We start from the raw sequence: 27,163 nt of genomic DNA, 5'->3' as shown, positions 1-27,163 counted from the left end.
CGCCTCCTTGCCATTTCTCTCTCTCTCTCTCTCTCTCTCTCTCTCTCTTCCCCCCCCCCGCCCGCGTCGCGCTCCTCTCCCTCCGAGCATGCGCAGGAGGGCGGGCTCGAACGCCGAGAGGGTGCGCCCGCGCGCGCGCTGCGCTCCTTTCAACGGACGTCGGGGCGGGCAAGCAAGCGGAGAGCGAGGTAAGGCCTCCCGCGCGTGCGCAGCAGCCCTGTGTGTGTCCCTCCGCCCCGGGCCCCTTCCCCTCCCCCATCCACCTCCCTCCCCCCCCCTCACCTCCTTCCGCTTTCCTTTTCGCCCGGGAGGATCCTGAGGGGAGGAAGGCGACGCGGCCGCCGCGAGGGTGGCGCAGGTTTGTGAGGGGCGCCTGTGCTGTGGGAGCGGGTGAAGGGATGGCGAGCAGCCGCCGCCGCCGCCTCCGCAGTATCTCCTAGGCCTCTGTCGGCCCTCCCCTGACAGGAAACGCGCGCGACCCCCCCCCCCCCCAAAAAAGAAAATCCGCCATAGACTCCTATTCTCTCCCCTCCCCCACACACGCGTTGGCCTGGAGAAAGCGGCCTGGGCTCCTTCCTGGCCGGGTTGAGGGTGGTCGGCACGGTGATGGGGGGAGAGGAGGAGGAGGAGGAGGAGGAGGAAGGCCGCGGGGGTGTGAGGCGCCTGAGCGACGTGTGTTCGTGTCACTGTGTTGTTCTCGGGGGCCCACGCGCCGTGAACGGCTCTCCCCCCCCCCCGACTCCGCGACTGGAGAGTAGGTGCTTCCGGGGGGGGGGGGGCGCGCGCGGAATTCCCCGCATCCTCCTCCTTGCCTGCCGCCTCCAATGTCAGGCTGCGGCTCTGGGCAGCGGGCGCCCAAGGTCTTTGTTCCGAAGGGTGGGCGGAGGGGTTGCTGTTTCTCTTTTGGGGAGGGGGGTGCGTGGCTTTGGGGAGGAAGGGGTCTTGTGGTGGGTGTGGAGGTGGAAGCTGATGAGTGGTCCCGGCCTGGCTTAGCATCGCCTCCAGGTGAAGCCATGGTCAGGGTGTCTGCTTTGCTGCATCCTGACGCCGCTGCATAAAAATACAGTGGTACCTCGGGTTACAGACGCTTCAGGTTACAGACTCCGCTAACCCAGAAATATTACCTCGAGTTAAGAACTTTGCTTCAGGATGAGAATATAAATGGTGCAGCGGCAGTAAAAGGTAAAGGTAAAGGTACCCCTGCCCGTACGGGCCAGTCTTGACAGACTCTGGGGTTGTGCGCCCATCTCACTTAAGAGGCCAGGGGCCAGCGCTGTCCGGAGACACTTCCGGGTCACGTGGCCAGCGTGACATCGCTGCTCTGGCCAGAGCCAGAGCCGCACACGGAAACGCCGTTTACCTTCCCGCCGGTAAGCGGTCCCTATTTATCTACTTGCACCCGGAGGTGCTTTCGAACTGCTAGGTTGGCAGGCGCTGGGACCGAGCAGTGGGAGCGCACCCCGCCGCAGGGATTCGAACCGCCGACCTTTCGATCGGCAAGTCCTAGGCGCTGAGGCTTTAACCCACAGCGCCACCTGCGTCCCCGCGCAGCGGCAGTAGGAGGCCCCATTAGCTAAAGTGGTCTTCAGGTTAAGAACAGACCTCCAGAACGAATTAAGTTCTTAACCCAAAGTACCACTGTACTGGTTTTGGGTGGCCATCCTTACAGAGCTGCTATTTAGAAACACACCTTGTTCCCCTCCCTGATGAGAAAAGCAGGTGGGTGTTTTTGACGCCACAGCCTCCTAGCGGAAAGAGGTTGGCGTTGCTTAGCAGAGAAGGTGAGGATGGGATTCCGCTCCCCCTCCTCCCCCAAAAATGAATTGTAGGTGTAAAGTTACAATTAATGATGTTGAAATGGAGGTACTTAATTGAAACTGAGCAACAGACTCCTTTTGCTTCTTTGGTTTTAATCTCGATCTCTCTCTCTCACACACACACATAAATTTAATGATGATTTATATTGGCTTGGCATAATTATATAGTTGCATTGTGAACTTGGCATGTAAATGGATGTTTGGGTTGTAATGTTTTGAGAATGGTGATCAGGTTACTTTTTCACCTGTTCTACATAGAACAGATGCAAATTTTAACTACTGAGTTGAAGTAACAAGTTCAGTCTTTGCAGACGTGTAAAGAAATATATTGTGCATTTGATATAGCTGTTGCTGCAAGAATTTTTGCGGGGGGGGGTAGGGAGTGGGCATGGCATCATAGGGCTTGCTTGGCATTCTTAATTTTGCCAGGTTTAGTGACTGGTGCTATTGCTGTTCCCAGGGCCTCATATTTCAGCAATAGTATGTGTTTCTGTGCTGGCACTACAATTCATATTGAGCTTTAATTGATATCTTACTTTTTAACAGCGATTATTGGCTGGGTTAATAACCGAGGATCAGAAGGACAATTCATACAGCTTAATTTCATATGATGGTGTTTTAATACAAATAATATAGAGTGCAGTTCTGTATATAGGCTTTAAAAGAAAAATAGTTTTGAATAGGATTGTGTGTGTGATTTATAACACATCTTGCAATTCTTGTTTAGAAATCAGATTTCTCCTGATCTGAAAGACTGAAGGTTGGAGAGTTCAGTCTTGCAGAGTCATCCTATTTGGAAATTTGAAGTGTATGCCATTTGAAGTGTATGCCAGTATAATACTTACAGAAACCACAAGCAGGGCTTTTTAAGCCAGAACTTGCCAAAACTCAGTTCTGGCACCTTTCAAGTGGACACCGTTGCCATTATGAGAGAACAAGGGAGGCGTTCAGGGTGAGCACCAGCACTTCTTTTTCTAGAGAAATAGCATGGACCATAAGAATAGGTGATTGGTGATGGTAATGATCAGAAAAGATGTCATTTGGTATTACAGAGGGATCCGAACTGAAGTTTGGTGCAGCTGAGCAGCCTTGTTAAGACATGGTTGAAAGAGTAGCGTTTGAGATTTGTAGGTGTATGGGAGTAGCTGAAATGAACGTTGTCTAAAAGTTCAAAATAAGTTCAATGATATGGGAAAGTAGTAATATGTATTATATAAATGTAAGCTGTGTTGACAGAGATAAGTTGGACAAGTTTCTGAAATGAAGCCACCAAATTGTGTACAAGTTTTGATAGGATGTACTGTAACTGGTTAGGCTACAGAACTCCCAGAAGATATTTAGAGATGTAGTGGCTGTCTGTGCATGAGCCAGTAGTTGGTGCTGTCACAGTATAGTTCTAATAAAAGCAGTATTTCAAAGACTTTAGGAGTAGTAGTATTTGGCTACATTTGAGCTTTGGTATTCTTTTTTCCTTTGTACTATGGTTTAAGAAGGATGTTTGGAGGGAATCCAAAAGGAGTATGTATGTTCTACTTGTATTTAGTAAACAAGCTAAAAACTTTGAAACTGCCAAGCTTGCCTAATACTGTATTTGTAGTTGGCATCCACCCATTGTTATTAATGAAGTTAAAAAAGAGAAAATTTTTGACAGAAAAATAAAGCACTGGAATTTTTTCTTCTCCACATCACTGCTAGAAAACAAATAGTATAAGCAAAGGTTGAAAGTATTTAGCTTTCAAGTTATGGAGACCTTGCTGGTGTTTAATGGGGAAACGTTAATCTTAGAATCATAGAATCATAGAGTTGGAAGAGACCACAAGGGCCATCGAGTCCAACCCCCTGCCAAGCAGGAAACACCATCAGAGCACTCCTGACATATGGTTGTCAAGCCTCTGCTTAAAGACCTCCAAAATAGAATCATAGAGTTGGAAGAGACCACAAGGGCCATCTTGATTGGGAACAGCCTAAGAACCAGCTGCTCACTACCCTTGAATTGGAAAGTGGCTTGCCATGACAGTGAGCCCCACTTTCTCAGTGGTGATGGCAGTATTAGAAACTGAGATATGAAAAGCCAGGAGCTAAATGGCACCTTAAACCTAGGTTATGGGCACAACAACTGAATGTCTAGGCACACTTTTTTATAACAAGAATACAAAGCTGAAACTGAATGAACTGCAGCTAAAATATGATGTCCATTTTTCACATAGTATAGTCCTTTCCTTGCTCACCCCCCCTAATATTCTTAAGAGGGTCTTTTCTCCAGTCTTCAGAGAGTAGCTGGAAGTGGGGAGGCAAAAAAAGGTCCTCTTTTCCTTCCACTCTGCAGTTTTAATCTGAAATCTTCGGCATAGTACTGCTCCCAGAGCTCAGAAACTGTTTGCACTAATGAAATTCCCTGTCGCAAAATGCGCCTAGAACAATGGGAGTTTTGAACACTGGGTGGTGATCTCCCCCACAGTTGGAGTGAACTTGAACCAGAGAGGACAGCTAGGATAGGCTGCTGAGATTCTCATAGCATCTCTATTACCCAGTGCAAAAACATGGGCCACCCTTTCTGTCTCCACCAGTGTTAGAAACTGGGATAGTAAAGCTATTCTTCACGTGACGCCTGGTTGTGGGTGTCAAAACAGAATGGGAAAAGGTAGTCTGACAGTAATGAGCCAGTAGGGCATAGGAAGTGGTCGTAGCCTCCTCTGTAGGATTGCCACGTGCGTAAACTAAAATACTTGAATGTGACATTGCAGATGTAGTTTCATCTTGATTGAAATCTGTCTCAAATAATGTTAAATATGTGAAAATAGGTGGTACCTCTCAACTAGCCTAAACAGCATTAGAGAAATGTTTACTGTGTCACAGAGATCACAAAGCTTCTGTGGTATAGATAAGATCTAGAGTCCAATGACATTTGTGGCCATGTTAAATATTGTAAAGAGAGACAAAAACTTGATCCATTATTGCAATTATTAAGGAGACATTGCCAGTGCTAGGAGAGGGAGGACCAGTTAGGACCACAATAGATGGGTTTAATAACATTTCTACGCTGCTACTCCTATCCAATGCTTCATTTTAGTTCTGGGCAGTTGAGAAGGCATCAAATGTGTTCTTCACTCTTTGCATTTATGAATGGCCTTCATAACAGCAACTTTATGGTTTAAAGTAGCATACCAAACAGTGTTCTAGGCAGAACAATGGTAGAACAGGCTTAGAAAAATTGCTGACATGATTTTTTTCCCCCTTCTAGTCACAAGTGATTGAGAGATGGTTCAAGAAAATCTACCTCACAAATTGCATTCGTTTGCCCATGAACTGCATCACTGGAAATCTGAACAGGAACTTGGCGGTCGTTCTTGAAAGTCTCAGGCGAACGGATGGACACCAAGTCAGTTTATTGCATCCAAGGAGTGGGTTGCCATCTGAAGTATTGATTCAACAGTCCAGTCTATCATTGCTGAATGTCTTAATAAAGTTAGCAAAGGATTCAAAATATCCCTTGTAGTTTCTTCTGAGTTCTTCAAAAAATGGTTGCTTGACCTCTTTCCTGCTGAAGTAAAGTGGCTTCTATAACCTGTTTCTGGAAATATTAATGGAATGCAATCATGTCTACCCAGGAAGAAAGGCAGATCAATACGGAATATGCTGTATCCTTACTGGAGCAGTTAAAGTTGTTCTATGAACAGCAGTTGCTAACTGACATTGTTTTAATTGTTGAGGGCACTGAATTCCCATGCCATAAGATGGTTCTTGCTACATGCAGCTCTTACTTCAGGTATGTGATTAAAGTAGTGTTATTTCTTCCATTAAAATGTATTCTGTTCATCTCTTATGTCTAAGACTACAGTGTATAATATAATTTTAAAATAGTTCTACTGGGTAATTTGAAGTGAATGGAGTTGTGGATGTGGAATAAATAAACAGGGATGTACAACTACTTTGATGGCTTCACAAAGTGTGGAACATCTATTGTAAGAGTGATGTTTGAATGCCAAACATGACATTTGTGTTATGGAGGGAAGCTTGGTTAATGAAAACAAGGTCTGAAATGTCTCCAGCTCAATTTCACAGGAGGAGAAGGAGGTTTTTCTTCTTTTTACAGTTTTGAGGTTTGCAAAGTTTTTTTCTTTTTGAGTGGGGGAAGAGAGACAACTGTCCCTCTTGCCCTAGAGTTGAGTGTGAACAGATCTAAAGTGTGTGTGTGTGCACATGCATGCAAAATCCCATTGCTGTGTTGTGTGTTAGGAAATAAGGAGGCATGGAAATAGAATACTTGCATGAAATAAGAGCATGATTCCACTATTCCATGGCAGGTTAGGGAGAAGAGTGCATTCTACTTACAGGAGTAGCCAGTGGGGCCCTCCAGCTGTCGTGGACTGCAACTTCCATCAATCATTGTTTACAATTTGCCATGTGTATATAGTCCATAATTTACAGAAAGCGTCGCACACTGGCTACCACTAATCTAGAGGAATTAGGCAAGCTTGAGTTCAAATTGACCCTGGGGAATATGCCCAGAGTTCTGGCTCAATATCTGCTGTGATGTTTATTGTACAAGAGCAAAATAACTTGTGCAACTAATATCTTTATAAATAAAAATATCTTATACATATTGTAGAAGATGTTGGGACATGCTGCATTTTCCATGTGCTTTGTTCCATTGTGTATTTGAAGCTTCTGGTATGGTTGATATCTCAGTGAGTATTAATGAAATGAAATAAAAGCACAGTATCAGTGGCTCCTCTTGGCTTTCAATTGTGCTATGTGTACCAAGACATACTGGCAATTCCAGACCTTTTGAAAACTTGAAACTTGCCCAAAACAAAATGATTTTCACACTAGTGACATGCAAGTACTCAAGGAATACTAACATCAAACTAACTTAAATTTTATGTCTGTGTGTCTCTGGTGACTGCATGAAAGATGGAGTTAAAATTACTAGAAAGTTGCAGATGAGTGTGAAATACTCAAATGAAACTAGTTTTAACTACAGAAATCTGCAATTTTGTGTATGTACGACCAAGTGTTCTGGTGCTTACTACAAGCCATTGACTGATGTCAGAATGTGTTTGACCATTGACGGTTGTTCTAAACAGGAGATTTCGAAAGTAATAACTGTTTTTATACTTTAAAGAAGGGCAGAATGGTTGGATTTCAGTCAGCATTGCTCTTATGGGAGAGATTACATACCATATTTTTCCATGTATAATACGACCCCTATTTTTTTGAACCCAAAATGAAGAAATCTGAGCCTGTGTCGCCAGAGCTTAGAACACCTGAGCCTGGGTCGCCCCCACCAGAGCCTGAACCCAAGCCCAGGCTGTCTGCACCAGAGCCCAAACACAAACTTGAGCCCATGCTGCCCGCACCAGAATCCAAACCCAAACCCTTGTGTATACACCCCTGCGTATAAGATGACCACCAATTTTTGACTACTTTTTTTTTAAAGCAAATTTAGCTAAACATAGTCTTATACACTGAAAAAGATGGTATATGTGCTTAATGTAACCTAAACACAGAGGAAGTTCATATTAATAAATGCTGTATATGTTTTCTAAACTGATTTGTACCTCAATAAGATCAGGGAGTCCACTTGCACACAAACTGGACAGTAGCTTATCCATGAAACTGGATGTAAATAGTGTGAAATCCCAATCCTTGGAATGCAGCCTTTGTGCATTTAATAGTTTTGAATGCTCTTATGTGTACTGAATTTTATCCAGCTCCAGGCTTCAAAGAGTTGGGCAAAGTAAGATAGAAGCTAGAAGTTAATGTATTTTGTTTTATCTTTCAGGGCTATGTTTATGAGCGGGTTGAGTGAAAGCAAGCAAACACACGTCCATCTAAGGAATGTGGATGCAGCCACTTTGCAAATCATAATAATTTACGCATACACGGGTAATTTGGCAATAAGTGACACTACAGTCGAACAGCTTTATGAAACGGCTTGCTTCTTACAGGTAGGAATGTTATATGCTAACTTTTCTAAGACACTTTAAAAAAGGTATTCTGAATATTTAACTTTTTATTCTCTTTTACATTTATCAGAAACTGTCATGGAAGTATTTGCATTTTCTGCCCTAATGGTGCTACTATAAACTAATTACAATATATTTCTCTTTGGTTCAAATGAGTTTGCTCTCCATTACATACTTCTAGAATTAAGATGTAAAATTGATGTATTGATATAGGGCAAGGATAGCTAACCCTCGATTTGAGAGCCTAATGTGGCCCCCTAAGCAATTTTTTTGGCCCCTTAAGATACTGATTTTTGGTAATGACAATTTAACTAAGCAGTGCTGCACTGGGTGGAGCCCACTGTTCAGATAGGGGTGCAGATCAAACCCTGATTGGTCATAGGATTGATCATTTGAGCAGAGGGGAAACAATAGCCCTACTCCTCTATTGTCCTGCATGGATGCCACTTTCAGAGGGTGGCCAATGGTGAATGGGTCCCCCAGGCCACAAAAGTTTAGCTACTCATGATTTCAGGGAGCCATGCACTGTCATGAGCTTTCTGAAGGGAATTTGCAGTATAATTAATTTTATATATTTAATTTGTTAACCTCTTTACAACCAAAATACAATATATAACAGACCAATTAAAAATAATGATACACATTAAAAGTGTTCAGCCACAGAAGCCATTATAAAACACAAATATCCCTCCCACTAATGGCCAGATACATACCTAAGTACACTAACAAGGCCCACATGCCTGGGATAATAAAATAATGTCTTAGCACGACACAGAAGAGATATTGGTGAACTTCCCTAGGGAGAGCATTGTACAACTGAAGCACTACTACAAACATCTCTTGTAGGAGGCACACAGGGAAATTTTTTTATATGATTATCTCAAGAGTCTGAGGAAGCTTATAAGGAGAGTGATAATCTAGAGGTACTTGAATACATTGCAACGTTCTAGGATAAGGGGCAGCAGTGCAGTAGAAGGAAGTGGAACCTCCCAGATTTGCATCTGTTGCCTTGTTATGGACATCATTACTACCTGAAATTCTTTGGAGACTGATGTTTACAGCTAACAGTAGAATGACAGTATTAGCTAGTGAACTAGCAGAAGGTTTGATTCAGCTTTTTCTGTTCAGTGCCATCCCTGCAGAGATTGGAGCTGTCTGATACCTAGTGAGGTGGGAAAGCAGGGATTTTGTTTTGTTTTGAGGTATGTAACAATTTGACCAGCAATAGGGAAAACCTCTCTCCCTATTATCTACAGTGATAAATAGGGAAGACCCCTGATCACTGAAAGATGGTCAGTTTCTTCAGTAACCAGTAGACTTTGGCCTTTGCAGATGAACTGGGGCACTTTCTCCCTTTCCTTTTTGTGAACAATTGTATGTTGTAGCCAGTATGTTTAGGCACATTCTGTAAATGATCCCTTCACCTTTGTTCAGTAGAAGTTGTTTCTTCATTTCATTTCTATACTGCTTTATATTTTTAAGAAAAAATCTCCAATCAGTTTTCAACCTACATTAAAACATCAAATAAAGTATTACACTATAAAGCATTACAAAAGAAGCTCAAATGCAAAATATACAGTCGAAGCAATGTAATTAACAGGAAACTAAAATATTTTCTTAAAGATTTCAAAATAAGATATTACAAGGGAAGATGAAGTATAGAATACACATTTAAAACACCATAAATGGCAAGAGAATAAAATATTATCTTAAACATAGAATAGGTTAAGGAGAGGTTGCTTTTATAGAAATGTAGGGAAATTTGTTTCTTTTCCTGTTTCTTTTTCTTTTCTGTTGACCTTAAATATGAAGTTAATGTAAGCGTTGCATTGTGTTTTATTGCAGGTAGAAGATGTGTTACATCGTTGCAGAGAATACTTAATTAAAAAAATAAATGCAGAGAACTGTGTGCGGCTGTTGAGCTTCGCTGATCTTTTCAGCTGTGAGGAGTTAAAACAGAGTGCTAAAAGAATGGTAGAACACAAGTTCACAGCTGTATGCCACCAGGAGGCTTTCATGCAGCTCTCACATGATCTGTTGATAGACATTTTGAGTAGTGACAACTTAAATGTGGAAAAGGAGGAAACCGTTCGTGAAGCTGCTATGTTATGGCTGGAATACAACACAGAATCTCGATCACAGTATTTGTCGTCTGTTCTTAGCCAAATAAGAATTGATGCGCTTTCTGAAGTTACACAAAGAGCTTGGTTTCAAGGCTTACCACCGAATGATAAATCGGTAGTGGTTCAAGGATTATATAAATCTATGCCGAAGTTTTTTAAACCAAGACTTGGAATGACTAAAGAGGAAATGATGATCTTCATTGAAGCTGCTTCTGAAAACCCTGGTGGTCTTTACTCTTCAGTTTGCTACAGCCCACAGGCTGAAAAAGTTTACAAGCTCTGCAGCCCTCCTGCTGACTTGCATAAGGTTGGGACGCTTGTAACTCCTGATAATGATATTTATATAGCAGGGGGGCAGATCCCATTGAAAAATGCAAAAACTAACCACAGTAAAACTAGCAGACTTCAGGTTGCCTTCCGAACTGTGAATTGCTTTTACTGGTTTGATGCCCAACAAAACACTTGGTTTCCAAAGAGTCCAATGCTGTTTGTTCGTATAAAGCCATCCCTAGTTTGCTGTGAAGGCCACATCTATGCAATTGGAGGAGACAGTGTAGGTGGAGAGCTCAACAGGAGAACTGTTGAAAGGTATGATACTGAGAGAGATGAATGGACAATGGTAAGCCCACTGCCCTGTGCGTGGCAATGGAGTACAGCTGTTGCTGTTCATAACTGCATTTATGTAATGGCACACAACCTGATGTACTGTTACTTCCCCAGGTCAGATGCTTGGGTTGAAATGGCTATGAGACAAACTAGTAGATGCTTTGCTTCGGCTGCTGCTTTTGGGGATAAAATATTTTATATCGGAGGCTTGCACGTTGGCAGCAACTCTGGTATAAGGCTCCCTACTAGCACTGTAGATGGGTCTTCCGTTACTGTGGAAGTTTATGATGTGAATAAAAATGAATGGCGAATGGCAGCCAACATCCCTGCCAAACGATATTCTGACCCCTGTGTCAGAGCTGTTGTGATTTCCAACTCCTTATGTGTCTTCATACGAGAAACCCACATGAATGAGCGAGCCAAGTATGCCACCTATCAGTATGATATAGAACTTGACCGGTGGTTCTTGCGCCAGCATATATCTGAACGGGTGCTCTGGGATTTGGGGAAAGACTTTCGGTGCACTGTGGGAAAGCTATATCCATCTTGCCTTGAAGAATCCCCATGGAAGCCTCCACCGTATCTCTTTTCACCAGATGGAGCTGATGAGTTTGAGATTGATGGAGAGATGCTGACACTGCCACCTGTATAGCTCCCAAAATTAAGAGACTGCATGCCTATAACTGGTTATCATGAAAACTCTTTGAGAGAACAGGGCTGGAATATGAAACAATAAGCTGTCTTGTATGTATGCCCTATTTAACATTTTGTGGCCATTGAGTGTAAATCGGTGGAATTTATAAGCAGATATGCTTCCATAATCTGAAACAATCCCTCTGGTAGCTGATGGGATCTGTATGTATATTGCAAGCTTAAAGCATCTGCTTATTGTCTAAATTTTTAGTCTTGTGAAGACTTTTAGTTCAGGAAACTTTCACAAAAGCAGCTTCTATTTCTAGGATGGTATGTTAATTGCTCAAAGTATCTTCCAGTTATATTTGAGTGAGTTCTGGAAATCTTTGTATGTGCTAGTTATTCTAGATTGTGTGGCCTAATGGAATGTGCTACACCTATTACACAACAGCCGTGTTGGTATAATAATGCCATGTAAAGAGAGAAAGAAATCCCATGGATCTACCTGTGGTAGGAAGGGTAGATCTTCCAATTTACGGTGACATGCAGGGCAAAATGACTGCAGGCTCAGTCAAGCTGTATTATTATTATTATTATTTTATTATTATTAGGTGCATGTATTTTCACTAACTTATACCTGTCTATTTAGAATACAGGTCTTCCGAGCAGCTGGTAGTTTGCCAGGTGTGAACTTACGTTGCTGGGCTTGCAGTAAGAATTGCCAGCCCTACCTAGTGCGGGTCTGTGTGGAGCTTTTGCTCAGTAAACAGTTCCACATTCTGTATTTCAGAAACAATGGCTCATGCATATTACTTCCTGCTGCTTATGTCCCCCTGCCCCAATGTTAACCAAGATATAGTGTGGATTAACCAGGTTTTTATTTTTGTTAATTTAATAACAAGCATTACTGTAGTGTGACTGTGTATAGATATCCCTTAGTTGTCTCTCTTTTGTTTTTTTTGGGGGGGGAACATTTTTTTTTTCAGGAATACTCTGTGCAGGAGAGCAGTTCAGTAGTGCTGCTCTGGCATTAATCCCAGGAACCACTAGCAGTAGCGGAGCGCCGCCAATCTTACATGAGCACAGGTGCTTCATGATGGATCATACTAGCATGTTCAGCTGCATCATGTTCTGGCACTGTATTTTGAATGATATTAATTTATTAAAAAAAAAAACCTGAGTCAAAGACTTGTTTCCCGCGTTTTCTGCAAGATGGTATCTTCCCTCAAACTGTAAGGTCAAAAAAATATTTCCTCAAACTCTTAATGTCAAAAAATATTCTGGTACTGGGTGGCTCAGAAAATTACTGGGTGGCTCAGAAAATTAGGCGCAACAGGAAGTGCAAGTGCCTCGTGTTCTGAAATATTCCAGAGTGGTAAGTTACAGTATACAAGTTTGTTTTCCTCTGAGGGCCACAAGGTGTAGAGGGGACAGATGATGCTGTACAGTGCACTCACTACACTTTGGAATCATAGGCAAGGTGCTGAAAATCGTATTTAAAATGCATGCTTTCTGATAGCTGGTTCACACGTCATGCTAAGCCAAACAGTGGCTACATGTGAGTGTGCGGTCTTCCAGGGAAATGGTGCCTGCCTTACTCATTGCATTGCTGTTGTGCCGTTCTGAGACCAAGAACAAATCTTGGTTTAACTCCAGAAGGAACCATGAACTAACCAAGGTTTGTTCTTTATTACCTTTTGTCCACAACAAACCAACCACAAGCCCAGGTTTGGATAGCATGCTAAGACAAACCATAGCTTGGCTGAACATGGCACAAAACAGCTGGTGAGGAGTGAAGTGGCCACAATCATCTCCCTAAGCTGTGGTTTGGCTTGGCATGACGTGTGAACCAGGCCACTGTTAAAACTTGCATAGTACTTTTCAGTAGCTGAAAGATTCTTGTCCAGCACTTTTCTGCCAATTGTTTTCGGTAAAAAAATTGAACCTATTAAAAAAAAAAAATCCCACTTCCAACTTGTTAAAATAAGGTTGGCTTTGCTTCTAAACTTAAGTTGAATACAGTCATACCTTGGATCCCGAACGCCTTGCGAGTCGGAACATTGTGGCTTCCGAATGCCGCAAACCCGGAAGTGAGTGTTCTGGTTTGCAAACTTTTTTGGAACCTAAGCGTCCCACTGGCTGCAGGAACTTCCTGCAGCCAATCGGGAGCCGCGCCTTGGTTTCTGAACGTTTTGGAAGTCGAACGGACTTCTGAAATGGATTCCGCTTTACTTCCAAAGTACCACTGTAAATCTGCTCTTCTAACAGAACAGGAGGAAATATTATTCAGAAATTTATAACTAATACTAACTAGCCAATAGGTTTCTTGGAAGAAAACAGTATAGGAAAGAAATACTGGAGGAAACTATTATCACACTGATTGCAAGTTCATGAAGATAAACAAGTAACTGGTTTGTATTTTTTATGAAGATGATTTTGTTCCTGTAATATCAGTGCACCTAACCTGTGGTCTAGAATGGATCAGTTTCTTTGAGATTTTGCTTAGTGTCAACTGAATGTCTTGGGCAACTTTAACAAGCAGAAGAAGACATGGATTCATATTTGGTATTTAGAATGTCGGCTGTAATTTTGACTGCAGCAGGTGAAAAGGCTATATAATTAAAAGCTGCTGCTGATTTGCATGAGGCAGATAATTTTAGCATACTCTTGAAAACAAACCGGTATGAGAAAGTCATGAGTGAAAAGAGTTAAAACATGAATACCCATTTTTAAACCACCAAAATTAGTCTGATATAGCTGGCAATGGGGAGGGCCTGTTCACACTTGTTAGTGTTTCTTGCCTGTTTCTCTTCCCCTGTCTAGGTTGTGAGAGAGAGTAGGTCTCAAGCTTTTGCAGTTCAAACTGCAAGTAAACCCTTGTGCCAAACAAGTTACATTCAAGCAAAACAAGAACAATCTTTATTTTCTTTAGAACAAAATATACAGCAGAAGCATTAATAGTCTTTTGAACATAGTAACCTATTTTTTTACACATTGATGATAGATGAAATACCTAATATTTACCAACCCTCCTCTTCCAACAGGCTGGTAGCAGTAAAAACCATATGGAAATAAACTTAGGTTTCATTTCACTTAAGCCATGATTAGATAACTGATTTCAGGTTTATGTCTCAAAACCAGCCTTGAATGATTGATATTAATTTGTTAAGTGGTACAGAAACTGGAATAGAGGTATTTCTAGTCTATTTCATACTGTAATATGATACACATTTCCAAATACTTGTAACATTTAAAAAAATATAAAAATCAGTTTCTCTACTGTGCATGATGCAAATATATACGTTTGTAATAGGGAGCACCAGCACATAAAACAGCCTTACAAAATACCAAGTTAGCAGCCTGATTCTAAACACTTGTGTGGGACAAAATGTTCAAACACCAGCATAATACTCTTTCAGTTGCCATAAAGCACTGTACTATGCAGTATGTTGGCACCAGTCAAGGTGTTGCATCCTGAACATTTACCTGCTTGTGGAGCAAGTATTAAGATCATACTGTTAGATATAACTCGGGGTGGAGGTGTTCCTTTGGGCTGGGCAATGCTTTTACATTTGGAAGGGTATTTTTTTAATTTAGCATGCTCTTGCCATTTTCTATAGAACAGCACATGTATTATTTGAATTTGAAGCACTTCATGATCTTAATTTGGCTTTAGATCACATCAACATTGTGTGCCCTATTACGGGTAGAATTTGCATGCGGTACTAACCAGCCCTTAAAGAATGTACAGTGGTGCCCCGCAAGACGAATGCCTCGCAAGACGGAAAACCCGCTAGACGAAAGAGTTTTCCGTTTTGGAGGCGCTTCGCAAAACGAATTTCCCTATGGGCTTGCTTCGCAAGACGAAAATGTCTTGCGAGTTCCTGCGGGGTTTTTCCCCCTTTCCCCCCCTTTTCCTAAGCCCTAAGCCGCTTATCAGCTGATCCGCTAATAGCGCTAATCCGCTAAGCTGTCAATGGGCTTGCTTCGCAAGACGAAAAAACCGCTATACGAAGAGCCTCACGGAACGGATTAATTTCGTCTTGCGAGGCACCACTGTAACTTGAAAATAGGGGTAGCCAGTGAGTGTGCCCTGGATGATACTGAGCTCATAACCATTCCTACTAGCCATGCTGGCTGATGCTAGTGTGAATCCAACATCATCTGGAGGGTACGACATTGACTACCTCTGCATTACAGGAACAGCAAGGCTTAAGTCACTAGAATTGTCACTACAATACTAGATTAAATGACAGTGCTTGCATTTTAGCTGGTGCTTTCTTAATGTGAAGTGCTTCAAGCAAGAGTGCTTCAATGCGCTACATGTGATGTTTCAATAATACAAGCAGCACTGCTTTTTACGTTTTCCAGAATAAATTAAACTCAAACCTCAAAACAAATCAGTAGCTAGAAAACAAATGCTATTCATATTAAATTTGAATTATTTTCCCTTACAGACCTCCATCTAATCTAGTCTTTCAATACCCTTTTGCAAAAATATGTATGTGACCCCACACATTTGTACCACACTATGTGCTTATGCTGGTTTTTTTCAGTGTATATTACGACTACCTGCTGAATCCAAATTATGTGATTGTAACTACTGCAGTACACACAGTAATCATTTTCAATAGGTTTTACAGTTTATTCCTGCATTTGACTTGTACAATTAACTACTGCCAAATTTTTCCCTGTAGCAAAATTATAAATATAAATTGGTCACTCCAAGATGATGGCTACTATAAACACTTATACAGCGTATTGTCATGTACTATGAGCGATTGCCAAAGAAGAGAAGACATTTTAAAAGAATCACCAGCTTTTCATTCCATCTTGTCCCTAAGGATTTTGCTGATCCCTCGTTATGGTGCCTGTGGATTAATTGGCAAAAGGTGTTAGTCAGATGCCTCCTAATTTGTGCTCCCTTTAGGGAAGGATGGAAACCAACAACTGGATGTAACAATTCCAACCAAGGAACTCCCAAGAAAAAAAGTCTGTTTACAAACTGTATCAGCTTGCCTGCAGTGTAATGACACTCATGGCGTGCCTAGTTCTGTAGTTTCAATAAAAGGGTAACATCTCCAAGCTACAGCATCCTTGTAAAATGTTTTCTTTAGGAGCACAGTCAACTTCTGTGGTTAGAAAACTATAACTCTAATTTATGGGCTCATTCATTTAAAGTAGTGTGGAAGAAAACATACAAGGGTTTTTTATGCTGGCTATATTATTTCAGATATCTGAGTAAGCTTGAAAGCATAAGATGTGTCTTGCAAAGAGTACTATATACATGGATTATAGCAGGGGACCTGCCACTTCATAACAACCTCCCTTGTACAGCACCTATGAAAAATACACAGGTGTGTGAAAATTGCACCTGTGTACTGGTTGCAGTCCACAATTGGTCATTAATTTTCATAATGCGTATATGGAACAGGTGTGAAAACAGCTGCACACAGTGGTATACATGCTTCTCTCTTGGGAAGTTAATCTACAGGAAAGGTGGGTGAAGTAGCCCAAACTGCTTATATGAAAATCTTTCTTGAAGTGCAACCATAGCCATCTCTGAAAACTGGGTTTTTGAGATGTGGCCAGAATACAGGAATTCTGGTTGGGGTATGATGTGACTACTTTGGTGCAGAATGTTACATCATTAATAAATATTGGATATGAAGTAAAGCAGTCTAGCTATAGTGCACCTGAATTATCACTTTATACGCCACATCCATTTAAATCATTGCAGTTTGGAGAAGAAAACCAAGAAAGAAAGGGGAGGAGACTTGAACTGGCAGTTGTAAGCAAAAATATGATCTAAGGGAAGCCCTGGAATTCTTTATTTTGGTAAATCATTCATATTGTAATGTCCTACACTAAGATGAATTAAAGTCCAAGGCAATCTCACGGCTGCCTATCCATAAAACTATCGCTGGCAGAAAGCCAAGTAATATCTCGTTACAGTCATTTCTCAAATGTCTGCTAATCTACACATTAAATTAGAAAACCCTAAAGCAGCTAGGAAAGGGGAAAAGCACTTCCGACTCTTGCATTTGGAGTCTTAACTGTGCCAGAGAGGTAGGTATTTGGTTATAGGTACTCACTAGTGAAAGTTTTCGAACAGCCACTGTTTGATGCAACACAAGCAAATGGGAACGTGAAAGATGAAAGCTAAATTCACACACACAACTTGAAAACAAGGAAATTGCAGTTACTGCGCAAGAGTTACAAGAGTTGTTTTTCTGCTAAGAGGTATCTTGGGTGTTAATTCCAAAGAGGTAACAAAAATATGGTAAACCTGTGTATTTTAGTCAGTATCTTACTTCCATTTTATCCATGACCTTTAAAAACAAACTTTTTTAAACCTAAGTGCTAGCAGCTAGATTTCCGAAAGTTGAAATGAGCTGGTGCAAAACTGCCAACAGCTGTTCAGATCAGCTGTCATTTAGGCGCTTTAAGTGTTAAACTGGGTGTGAACGTCTCATTTAATCTGTATTTGTTTCACTTCATTCCACCCACAGGTGCAAAAGGTTGCAACCTTAGGCTGCAATCCTTTGCACAAGTTGGTTCCACTGAAATGAAAAGATCTTACTTCGGCATTTGGTATGGGAGGGTGGAAGTGAGAGGTCAGTTTTCTGTTCCAAACCTAGTCAGCCCCACTCTTTCTTTTTTTCAAGAAAAAGTCTAGACAGCTGGAGTTAATACAACAAAATTTACATAAAACATTATCAACAACCAAAGAACAGCACACACTGAAAAATAAAGCCCGTCTTACAACAAGGCTTGTATGCTACTGTTGTTACAAAGGCTCAGATTTTTAAAAAGAGGCATTAATGCAAACTGCAATGACATCCTGCGATGCAGCTTTAAAGGCCATTCCTTCATCCTCATGCTGCTTGAATTCATGGGTGTGTTTTTTAAAGCAAAACCACAGGTCTCTTTCTCAAAATGAATGTAAGGGCTTGGTCCGCGGCAGAACAGTTATTCCCCAAGGCTTTGTGTTGACTGGGTGAAAGTAGAAAGCCATGAGGACATGGCTGATTTTGCACTCGTGAGAGCTCCTCCAACTGACTGACCTGGATTTTACAGGAAAAAGGGGAAGGTTAGGCAAAGGTAAGGCTAAGATGAGAGCAATTAATAGCACCATGCTTACTTAGAAGTAATTCCCATTAAGTTTAATAGGACTTGAAAAGTATATATGGGATTGTAGTGCAAGGGCACTTACATCTATGTGTAAAAAGCAGATTTCTTGAACAGACAGCCTCTTATTTTGGCATTCTCTACGACATTTTTAAAGCTGGTTCAGATTGGCGAAGCTTGGGATGAACGCTCCATAGGTCTGTGTAAGTATGCAACACTCATAGCTAGCTCTGGAATTGGTGGTTTGGGGAAAGTGGGCTGAGGAGTATGCAAGGCTGAGGGGCTCTCATTGCAGTAGTAAATTTGATGGCCGAGATGATAGGCATGTGGAATCTTACAGCTTTCAAATTCCAAAAATGAAGGGTGCTAAAAAGATGTAACATGACTTGGGAATCCCAAATATATTTTGTTTAAGTTAATATAATTTCCTTCCGCTTGGTAAATTAGGTGTGTGTAAAATTGTACAGAAATCATTGAAAATGATTGCCAAGTACTTGCATTTATATATTACTTCTTATTATTTAGCATTACCTGACATTTTCAGAAGGTAAAATTAAAATCGTTGGTTTATGTGGTTTTTGCCAAGCTAGATGTTGTCCAATCACAAAAATAGTAAGATTTGAATTCCTCACACCCAAAAGCATATTTTTAAGACCTCTTACTGAAGAAATATGTGATAAAGTTTCACCTCCCCGAATGACACGTCCTACGAGTGTTGTGCATGAAGTTTCCTGTTTCACTTCTCCATACATAGAGCTTCAGCTAGTTTCCAGCTATCCCTTCATTTACGGAAGGTAGCAACATTTGCGTGCTGTTAGTGGAGATATATACCACCAACAAGATTCTTGAAACAGGCTGTGGAAGTTAAGGTTTATGTTTGTAGCATACAAATGTCACAGCACAAACTGATTTCCAGTTATGAACCATCTTACCTACGGCTCTTCCTGTCTGTACAACGTTCCGGCTCGTTGTAACCATGGCATTTCCAATCTTCTTGCCCCGTTCACTATTCTGTACAGAACTAAACGAGAGGAAAATGTCATAACATCATACAACTGACTTTCACTGTTTCCAAGTATGTAAACTGATCATGAAACTAAACAAAGGAGTTGGCAATAAAGAAAGAAAAAGTACCTAGTAGGCAGATACTTTTATTAGGCCAAGGTACTAGATTTAAATGGCAGGTATTAAGCCCTGTGGTCACTACTCTCAGACAATAATAAAGGTTCTTTATAATATTGTAAGCATCTAGTTTGCACATACCATTAAACCATAGTTGTAAAACTCAAACTCAGCTACCAAAAAAGGGCACTTGAAAAATGGAAAGAATTAGAAACCATAGAAATATAGAAAGCAATGATACAACTACTATATTTAAAGCAAAAGTTTTATGAATTTGGAGGGAAGAGACCTAAACTAGCAAACGGGGGTGGGTGGGGGGAATAAAACAACTTTAACAGGTACAAAGACCAAAACGGGGGAAATTATGTTCTACTAAAATTTTGTGAAGATTTAAGGAGTTTTTCCTCAACTCTGTACTCTTCCCAGTCCCCTCCACTCAGAAGAGATACAATAATTTCTGGACACAATAACAACACCAACTTTGGGGGATGCAGAGGCAAAACTTATGGAAGAGCTGATTATAGAAGAAGAGATTCAATATTTTTTTTAAAAAGGTAGGCAAACCCCAGGCCCAGATAGGTTCTCCACAGTATTTTATAAAGCATTTAAATCTGATGGTTACACATATGACCAAACTATATATTGACGTTCTAACTGAGACCTATCACCACCAATCTGGAAACATAGAATTCTTTCTACAGCAGAATGGTCAACAGAATGTAAAAAAAAATTTTTTCATTGGAAAATGCATTCATCTGGATCTGGTTGGTTTGTCCTGGGCCATAAGATTACAGACCTAATTCAAATAAATGTAATTTATTAAGGTCAACAAACTATTCCATCAAGTGCTGCTTTGTGCAGAACACAAAGTCTGTACTGTGTTCGCACAAGTGTGGCACAGGCAGGCATGAGGGATGAGTGAAGTGGGGACTTTTGAGCAATGCGCAGCAGCACGCTCCTTGTTCACGTTATTTTAAAACCATGGTTTAGTGTTATGTGTAAATTGCCACACAGTCAATCTGACAATTACTGTGACCATTTCAACAGTCATCGCCTGCCAGAATACCAGACCCCAGTTTAACATGAAACTATGCTCGCCAATTTATAAAAATCCCAGCCTTGAAAAGCATATTCAGTTATACTACTTACTGTGACAATCTTAATTTCACATCTGAAACCGAGTATTGGCCTTGGAATGGGTGACTGGAAAGTGTTTTGTAAGGAGGTGGAAGAAAAGAAAAGAGAAAAACAGAACACAAATTTAAAATGTTGTGTGTGTTGTAACAATAAATAAGAAACCATAAGCCATTCCTCTCTAACTAGACTGAAAACATTAACATTTCTTGACTCCTGGTCTGATCAGTTTGCATTGGGGGGAGGGGGAGATCTCAGAGGCCCCAGTGGACAAAACATTTGGCACTGATCCATCTCTGAATTTCTTCCCTGGGTTACAACCTGCTGCTCCTCTGAAATGCCTTCCATATTAAAGTGGCTGTTCAGTTACACCACAGTCACTTCCAATGTCTTCCATTCTTCTCTCCTACTTCTGACTCCTTGGGGACAGTGGCCACAATCAGGAGCCAAGGGCCTCTGCACCTCCAAACAACTGTTTAAGTAAGTACTTGTTGGTGTGACATTGCAGCGATATGGAAGAAATTAAATTCTTGGCTAAAAGCCTCTGAAGTTCAGTTAGAATTACATTCAGATAAAATGGTCAAAGCAACATCAAGAGCACAGATACACCCTGCTGTTAGGGGCTTGGAAGCACTAATTGTTTGAACTGTTTTGTGTTCTGATCTTCAGAAACAGGACAAATTTTGGCCACCTTACACCAGGCAAGCAGGCAGAGAGTACCATATTTTTGTTTACCTAAAGAACAGCGTTCAAGGCAAGCTAAATGCAGAACATGCAACATCTGAAGCACAAGCAAGGAGAAAGAAATGTGGGGAAAGTGAGTTCCAGAACTAGAAGTTTGTAATTTCGAAGCCTGGTACTACTTCTTGCTTGTGCTTCCTGGAAATTAAATGGCAGACCTAGGAAGTCACAGATGCTCAAGGCGACAGCACTCCTCTCTCTACTTCTTCCATGCAAACATTAAAGCTAAAATTTCTTACCTGGGATTTACCTCTGCGAGAGCTGGGTGTTTATTGCTGTTCCACACTCTGTAATTGTGTGTATTCTTCCAAGCTGCTACAAAGGTTGTTCCAAAGTCTGATAATATTTTTTCACTGTCTGATGAATAAAATAGATAAGAGAAACCTAAGCAGTTTCAGTACTTTTGCATGCTATGTGTGTGCATGCAAAGAAGCAAGCACATTTCAATTTTTTAAAAGGCAGTGTGCACCTTCTGCACAGTAATACTGTCAATGCAACACAGCAAGAAATAGAAAGGGGATGTGCTGACTAACAGACTGGATTTCCACATGTTTGAAAGCCCAAAAATCTTTCTTGTTTTCCCCCTTGATGTGTTGTGTATCACTGTAAATACAGGTGTGCAAGGGCTGGTGTCATCCCTGATTACGTCTATGACAGTGATGGCCAAACTTGGCCCTCCAGCTGTTTTAGGACTACAGTTCCCATCATCCCTGACCGCTAGGGATGATGGGAGTTGTAGTCCCAAAACAGCAGGAGGGCCATCCCTGGTCTATGACATACCAAGTCACTGAAAGACAGCTCCTCCACAGCTGTTTTTCAATGGCATGGTGTCAGCAGACAGAAGAAAGACACCACCCTCATATATAAACATGCACCTGGGCTAGCATTCAAGAATAGGAGTGTGGACTTGGGACCAACTGGCAAACAGGCAAATCTATCCTTCCCCACTCAGTGCGGAGTGGCAGTTGCAACTGCCAGGAAGCAAATAAACAACTGGGAATAAAAGGTTTAATTAGTGAAATTGATGGGAAGTTAAAACTAAGCAGATTATGCAAATTAAGTTATAAGAAACAGCTTGAAAAGAGACAGAATTTTAAGAAGGAACTAATCTGGATTTTAACTGGATTTGGAGAGGTGGGACCATTTCTTCCCATGCATCTGATATAAAACACCCCAAATCATCACACAGTCCTTTAGACAGAGCCAAGCGCTTTGATAGTAAAACCTGGATCTGCATTATTGTGTGCTAGAATGCAGCATTAGATCAGATTAAGAGGCAGATATAGGGCTGTGCTAAGTGCAGAGCCCCAGGAGTGCTGCAACTATGATGTAGAATGGAAGGAGAGAGGCGAAGGGGGCAGCAAATTCTGGCAATGCACAGGGTGCTGCTAATATTTGAGACCCCAAGACCTGCCACTGAGATTAGGTGGCAGCAAGTCTCATGGACAAGACTCTCGGGCCTCAGACAACCTCTGCATGGGTCTGTGAAAAGCAGTCCCTCTTTTTAATACAGCATCAGAGCTTCCATACGGTTACTAACTAGGTCAGACCCAGATCCCTATATTTCTTTGTCCTTTCCATTTACTCGTCCTAGTTACAGCTGCTAAGTATAATCTTAGAGGATTTTTAAAAAAATAAAAAAATGGAAGCAATGGCACCAGGGTTTACCTGGCTGCAGAGTAGCAGCGAGCAGCGCATGGAGATATGAGCCAAACTGGGCCCGGATCCACTCATCACCTCCTTCCCAGCCAGTGCCGTCTAGGAAGACATCGTCCCGGTTCTCAGTTACGTGCTTTACCAAGAAGTCTGCAAACCTCAGGTCAGCTGTTGTGGGATTCAGAACCTTCCTGAGCTCAGGATCATGGACTTGAACCAGAGCTTCCTCAATCTGTTGAGAAAAACCCAACATGAAAAAGCAGTGCAGAGGAAAAACTAAACAACCTGAGCTGAACTCTTGAGAGGAGCTACTCACTTCTGTTGAACCACAAGCCACAACTGATGTGCAGTGCTGCAGCGTTTGGAGATGAAACTCAGTCTGACTGCAGAGTTGCAGGTGGCAACAGAGGAGTTTGGATTTGATATCCCACTTTATCACTACCCTAAGGAGTCTCAAAGCGGCTAACAATCTCCTTTCCCTTCCTCCCCCACAACAAACACTCTGTGAGGTGAGTGAGGCTGAGAGACTTCAGAGAAGTGTGACTAGCCCAAGGTCACCCAGCAGCTGCATGTGGAGGAGCAGGGAAGCGAACCCGGTTCACCAGATTACGAGCCCACTTCTCTTATAACTAACTCAGTCACCGATCAACCATCTTTACTCCCTACAACAAGCAATCGTCTTCTTTTTCCTTGTGATAAACTGAGGTATAGAACAGACCACAGAGTGAATTTGGGGTACGGGTCCTGTTCTGGGGAGGCAGGGATGAACAGTCTCTCTGGGTCTATTTCAACTCTACAACCGGATTGCTGGAGATAGAAGGGAAGTTCTCCAAGCAATGTTGCCACTCCACGGGGCAGGTCACTATGTGTTTACAAGGAAAAGCTGTGGAAGATTCTTTCAAGCAACTACCATGTGGGAGCTGCAATCTGTAGACTGGAACAGTTCTGTATGAGTGGAAAGAACCATTAGTTTTACTCTGGGTATCTGAAGAGTGCCCAAATGCGGTCCTGGAAATTATGTTTAAGATCTGCTTCCCTCCTACCATAAAGAGACGAAATAGGACTTGGGATAAGAAGAATCTTCCTGTTGGGTAGAATATACTCAAGTAGTTAAGCAATTGTATTTGTTAGGAAGTATGACCCTTTGCCGGCTATATCCTTATTTTTATGGCACATTTTACCCAAAAAACTCTTCTTCTTTTTTTTAAAAAAGCTGCCATTCAGTTACCTGCCTATGATATAAAAGAAAATGATTCATACCTCTACAATAGCATCACTTAGATGCTTTTGCTGACGGAAAAGGATGTTGGTGGCTCCTGCAACAAACCCACGAATGGTTATATCAGACAGGAGATGGTGTTGTTGCAGCGCCATGTACGGCAAGCAAAGGTATCCCTGAAACAGAGAAAAGAGAGGGAGGAGATCAATGTGAGAAAGAAAAAGGTTGGAGAGCAGGAGCTGATACTTTAAAATGCTGTGATGTTCTAATGAACAAGGAAAAAATAATGAAGATTGTAATTGCAACTTGAACTGTTACTTCCTCATCAGTTAACAATCACACCTCAGTGGAATATTGCTCTGTTGAGTTAAACTATTACTGTCAATAAATTAGCAGGAAATCTAGGCAGGATACAGATTCAGCAAACTGTATGAACACGCCCTGTGCTCAGACACTGCCTCCTCCCAGACATACATGGGAGCAAATATGAATTAAATCTAAAGCAGACAAATTGTGGGCTTTGCTGTGGGTTAAATTGGAAGTGAATATGAAAGGAGAAGTGTGGGAGGGAGGGAACATAGAAATGCAAGGCTTTTTTGTAGTAACGCCAGACCAAGGTCTTGTGGTTCCTTGCTTTAAATGCGTCCAGTTGATGGTGCCTGCATTTTATAGTTGTCAGATAAAGGGCAATGAGAACAGATTGATCTGACTGCAAGCCCAATTACTGTGACCTTCGGAGTCTCAGCAAAGAACATAAGGACAGAATGTACTATGCTGGGAAGTTGTATCTGAGTAAGGCAAAAAGTTGATCGTTTCATTATTAAATTTTATAGGAAACTGTCACCACTAGAACACTCTTGCTTTGTGACTACTCACTTTTAGAAATACCCCCCCCAAGTAATATTGCAGTAACACTGTGAGTTTAACATGGAAAATTTATGGTGGAGGAAGGGGAACTGTTTTTAAATGAGTAACCATGGAAGAATTACAGGAAGTCAAGCTTATGATACAACAGTATCCTATAAAAACTAAGTAAACTCATTCTAAAAGAAGTTGATATCAGGTTTTCCAGCTAGAGTTCCACAAAATTAAGATTAGAGAGCACATGGCTATAGTTTGCGTGTGTCTGCCATCAATTACGCCAGTATTTTCCAGGAAAGTTTACTATTTTTAAGAAGTCTTTGAACAAAACACTTTTATGTAGATTATACCCCAATTTTAACTGATGCTATTGAAAGCATAATTTTAACTTATAAATAGAATCAGTAACTCTAGCCCACTTCCAGCTGTTATAAAAATTGTGCTGTTGACTTGAAAGACTGAAGACACATAGGAAACAAACATGAACTAGGGCACTGCCTCATACAATCTGGGCATGAGAGACAATAATTCCCATACTATAACATCTGTAATGTTGTTTAGCCTTTCAGACCGCTTCGCATGGTGCCCTTCCAATGTTTCGGTCCAAAGTTCCCATATCACCCTTGATCACTGGCCTTGCTGGCAAGGGCTTAGGAGAGTTGGAGTTCATCTGGAGACCCCCACCTTGGCTACCTCTGGCCTAAGGTATCAACATGCTCCTGACATTATCTTACTTACAGGAGCCACCAGCACTCAAGCTGTTCATGATAGATTTATTTATACAGTACAGTGGTACCTCTGGTTATGTACTTAATTGGTTCCGGAGGTCCGTTCTTAACCTGAAACTGTTCTTAACCTGAGACACCACTTTAGCTAATGGGGCCTCTTGCTGCCGCCGCGCAATTTCTGTTCTCATCCTGAAGCAAAGTTCTTAACCCGAGGTAATATTTCTGGGTTAGCAGAGTCTGTAACCTGAAGCGTCTGTAACCTGAAGCCTATGTAACCCGAGATACCACTGTATCTGTCAGCCATAGTAGTCAACGGGACCCAGATATTCTGGAGGTCTCTTTTAGACCAGCATTTCCCAATCTGTGGGTTGTGACCTGTAAATGGGTCATGGGCTTTAGGATTCGTGCTTGGATGTCTCAAGTTACAGATATAAAATCGGCAAACATGCAGTTAAAATGCATGAAGCTAATGACTGCTGAAGATCTGAGGACCACAATTCATGTGACAATAAAACCACTGTTTTACACTACCGGATAGAGAATCCCTTAGTAGTGAGAATTTAATGAGTGATTCATACATGGCAAGTGCTGGAAACGCAGAGCTAGGCTAGGTCCCAGACTCACAAAGTCAGTGCTGCTCTTTTGAGACTCTTTGTATGGAACAGGGCAATATTCAACCAAGTCTTGCTCAGAGTACACACATTAACATTACTGAAACTAAGCCATGTGCATTAACTTTGGTGGGCCTATTCTGAGCTGAACAGGAAGCTGCCTTATACCAAGGTCTGACCAATAGCCCATCTAGCTCATTATGGTCCCTACACTGACCAGCAATGGCTCTTCTGGGTTTCAGACAGGGGAAATTCCTAGTCTTTCCTGGAGATGTTGGGGACTGAACCTGGGACCTTCTGCATGCAAAGCAGTTCTCCACCCATGACCTATGACCCTGGCCAGATCAGAGAAAGTGTTTGCTACTTCCATTCTGGCAGGGCCCTGCCATGAGTGAGTACAGCCCAGTTCCTGGTGATGCCACAAAGACTCTGGGGTGTTCCGTCTGTTTTGGTTTCTTGTCCCACTCCCTTTGGGTATTAAGATATCCTTGCAGTTTCCCAAAAAGTTAACACCACTGACCCTGTCAGCACAGCTGCCCAGCTTGTATTACCTGGAAGACTTGTGCTGTGCTTTTCCCCCCTGTCACATTACTGTATTTCCCCCCTCGTCTAATTGTGGAGCTTTGATCAGATACCTCATTCATTTCTCTACAACTGTGGCAGATTTAAACTGTGCAAGGTTTGTTATGACCCCATGGCATTCACCATCCAGAAAAGGAGACCTTGTGGAAAACAGGTCCTCACCTTTTCAAAAGAGGCGCCATAATGTTTTGTTGACTGATTTACTAAAGGAATTGCTTATTTGTTTTTAA

At 41.7% G+C, this 27,163-nt stretch overlaps 2 protein-coding genes and 1 long non-coding RNA gene across 6 annotated transcripts in view; 1 reads left to right on the top strand and 2 right to left on the bottom strand.

The window, feature by feature from the left end:
• LOC307199684 overlaps positions 1-27,163 on the bottom strand; it is a 99,616-nt gene that overhangs the window by 27,744 nt on the left and 44,709 nt on the right. The gene's annotated exons all lie outside the window — the stretch shown is intronic.
• Positions 62-12,334, top strand: KBTBD2 (kelch repeat and BTB domain containing 2). Of its 4 annotated transcripts, none has more exons than XM_079947590.1 (4): positions 62-188; positions 5,059-5,583; positions 7,603-7,768; positions 9,632-12,334. In XM_079947590.1, the coding sequence occupies exons 2-4, from the start codon at positions 5,414-5,416 to the stop codon at positions 11,165-11,167; spliced, it is 1,872 nt and encodes a 623-aa protein (XP_079803716.1). In that variant the 5' UTR covers positions 62-188; positions 5,059-5,413; the 3' UTR covers positions 11,168-12,334. The 4 variants fall into 4 exon arrangements, with proteins under 4 accessions (XP_079803716.1, XP_079803717.1, XP_079803718.1 ...); XM_079947591.1 differs by lacking the exon at positions 62-188 and adding an exon at positions 235-358; XM_079947592.1 differs by lacking the exon at positions 62-188 and adding an exon at positions 836-860.
• The window catches only part of AVL9 (AVL9 cell migration associated), a 40,518-nt gene continuing 27,399 nt past the window's right edge, over positions 14,045-27,163 (bottom strand). The window contains exons 11-16 of the mRNA XM_079947589.1: positions 24,193-24,327; positions 22,945-23,164; positions 21,516-21,633; positions 20,551-20,604; positions 19,212-19,300; positions 14,045-18,215 (exon numbers count right to left, since the gene is read on the bottom strand). Of these exons, the coding sequence (XP_079803715.1) occupies positions 18,121-18,215; positions 19,212-19,300; positions 20,551-20,604; positions 21,516-21,633; positions 22,945-23,164; positions 24,193-24,327 (711 nt within the window). The 3' untranslated portion in view covers positions 14,045-18,120. The remainder of the gene's footprint in view (positions 18,216-19,211; positions 19,301-20,550; positions 20,605-21,515; positions 21,634-22,944; positions 23,165-24,192; positions 24,328-27,163) is intronic.

Source organism: Podarcis cretensis (genome assembly GCF_951804945.1).
Source record: "Podarcis cretensis genome assembly, chromosome: 12".
NCBI classification, from domain to species: domain Eukaryota; kingdom Metazoa; phylum Chordata; class Lepidosauria; order Squamata; family Lacertidae; genus Podarcis; species Podarcis cretensis.
Note: the sequence above shows the minus strand (reverse complement) of the source record. Positions and strands in the feature narration are given on the sequence as shown.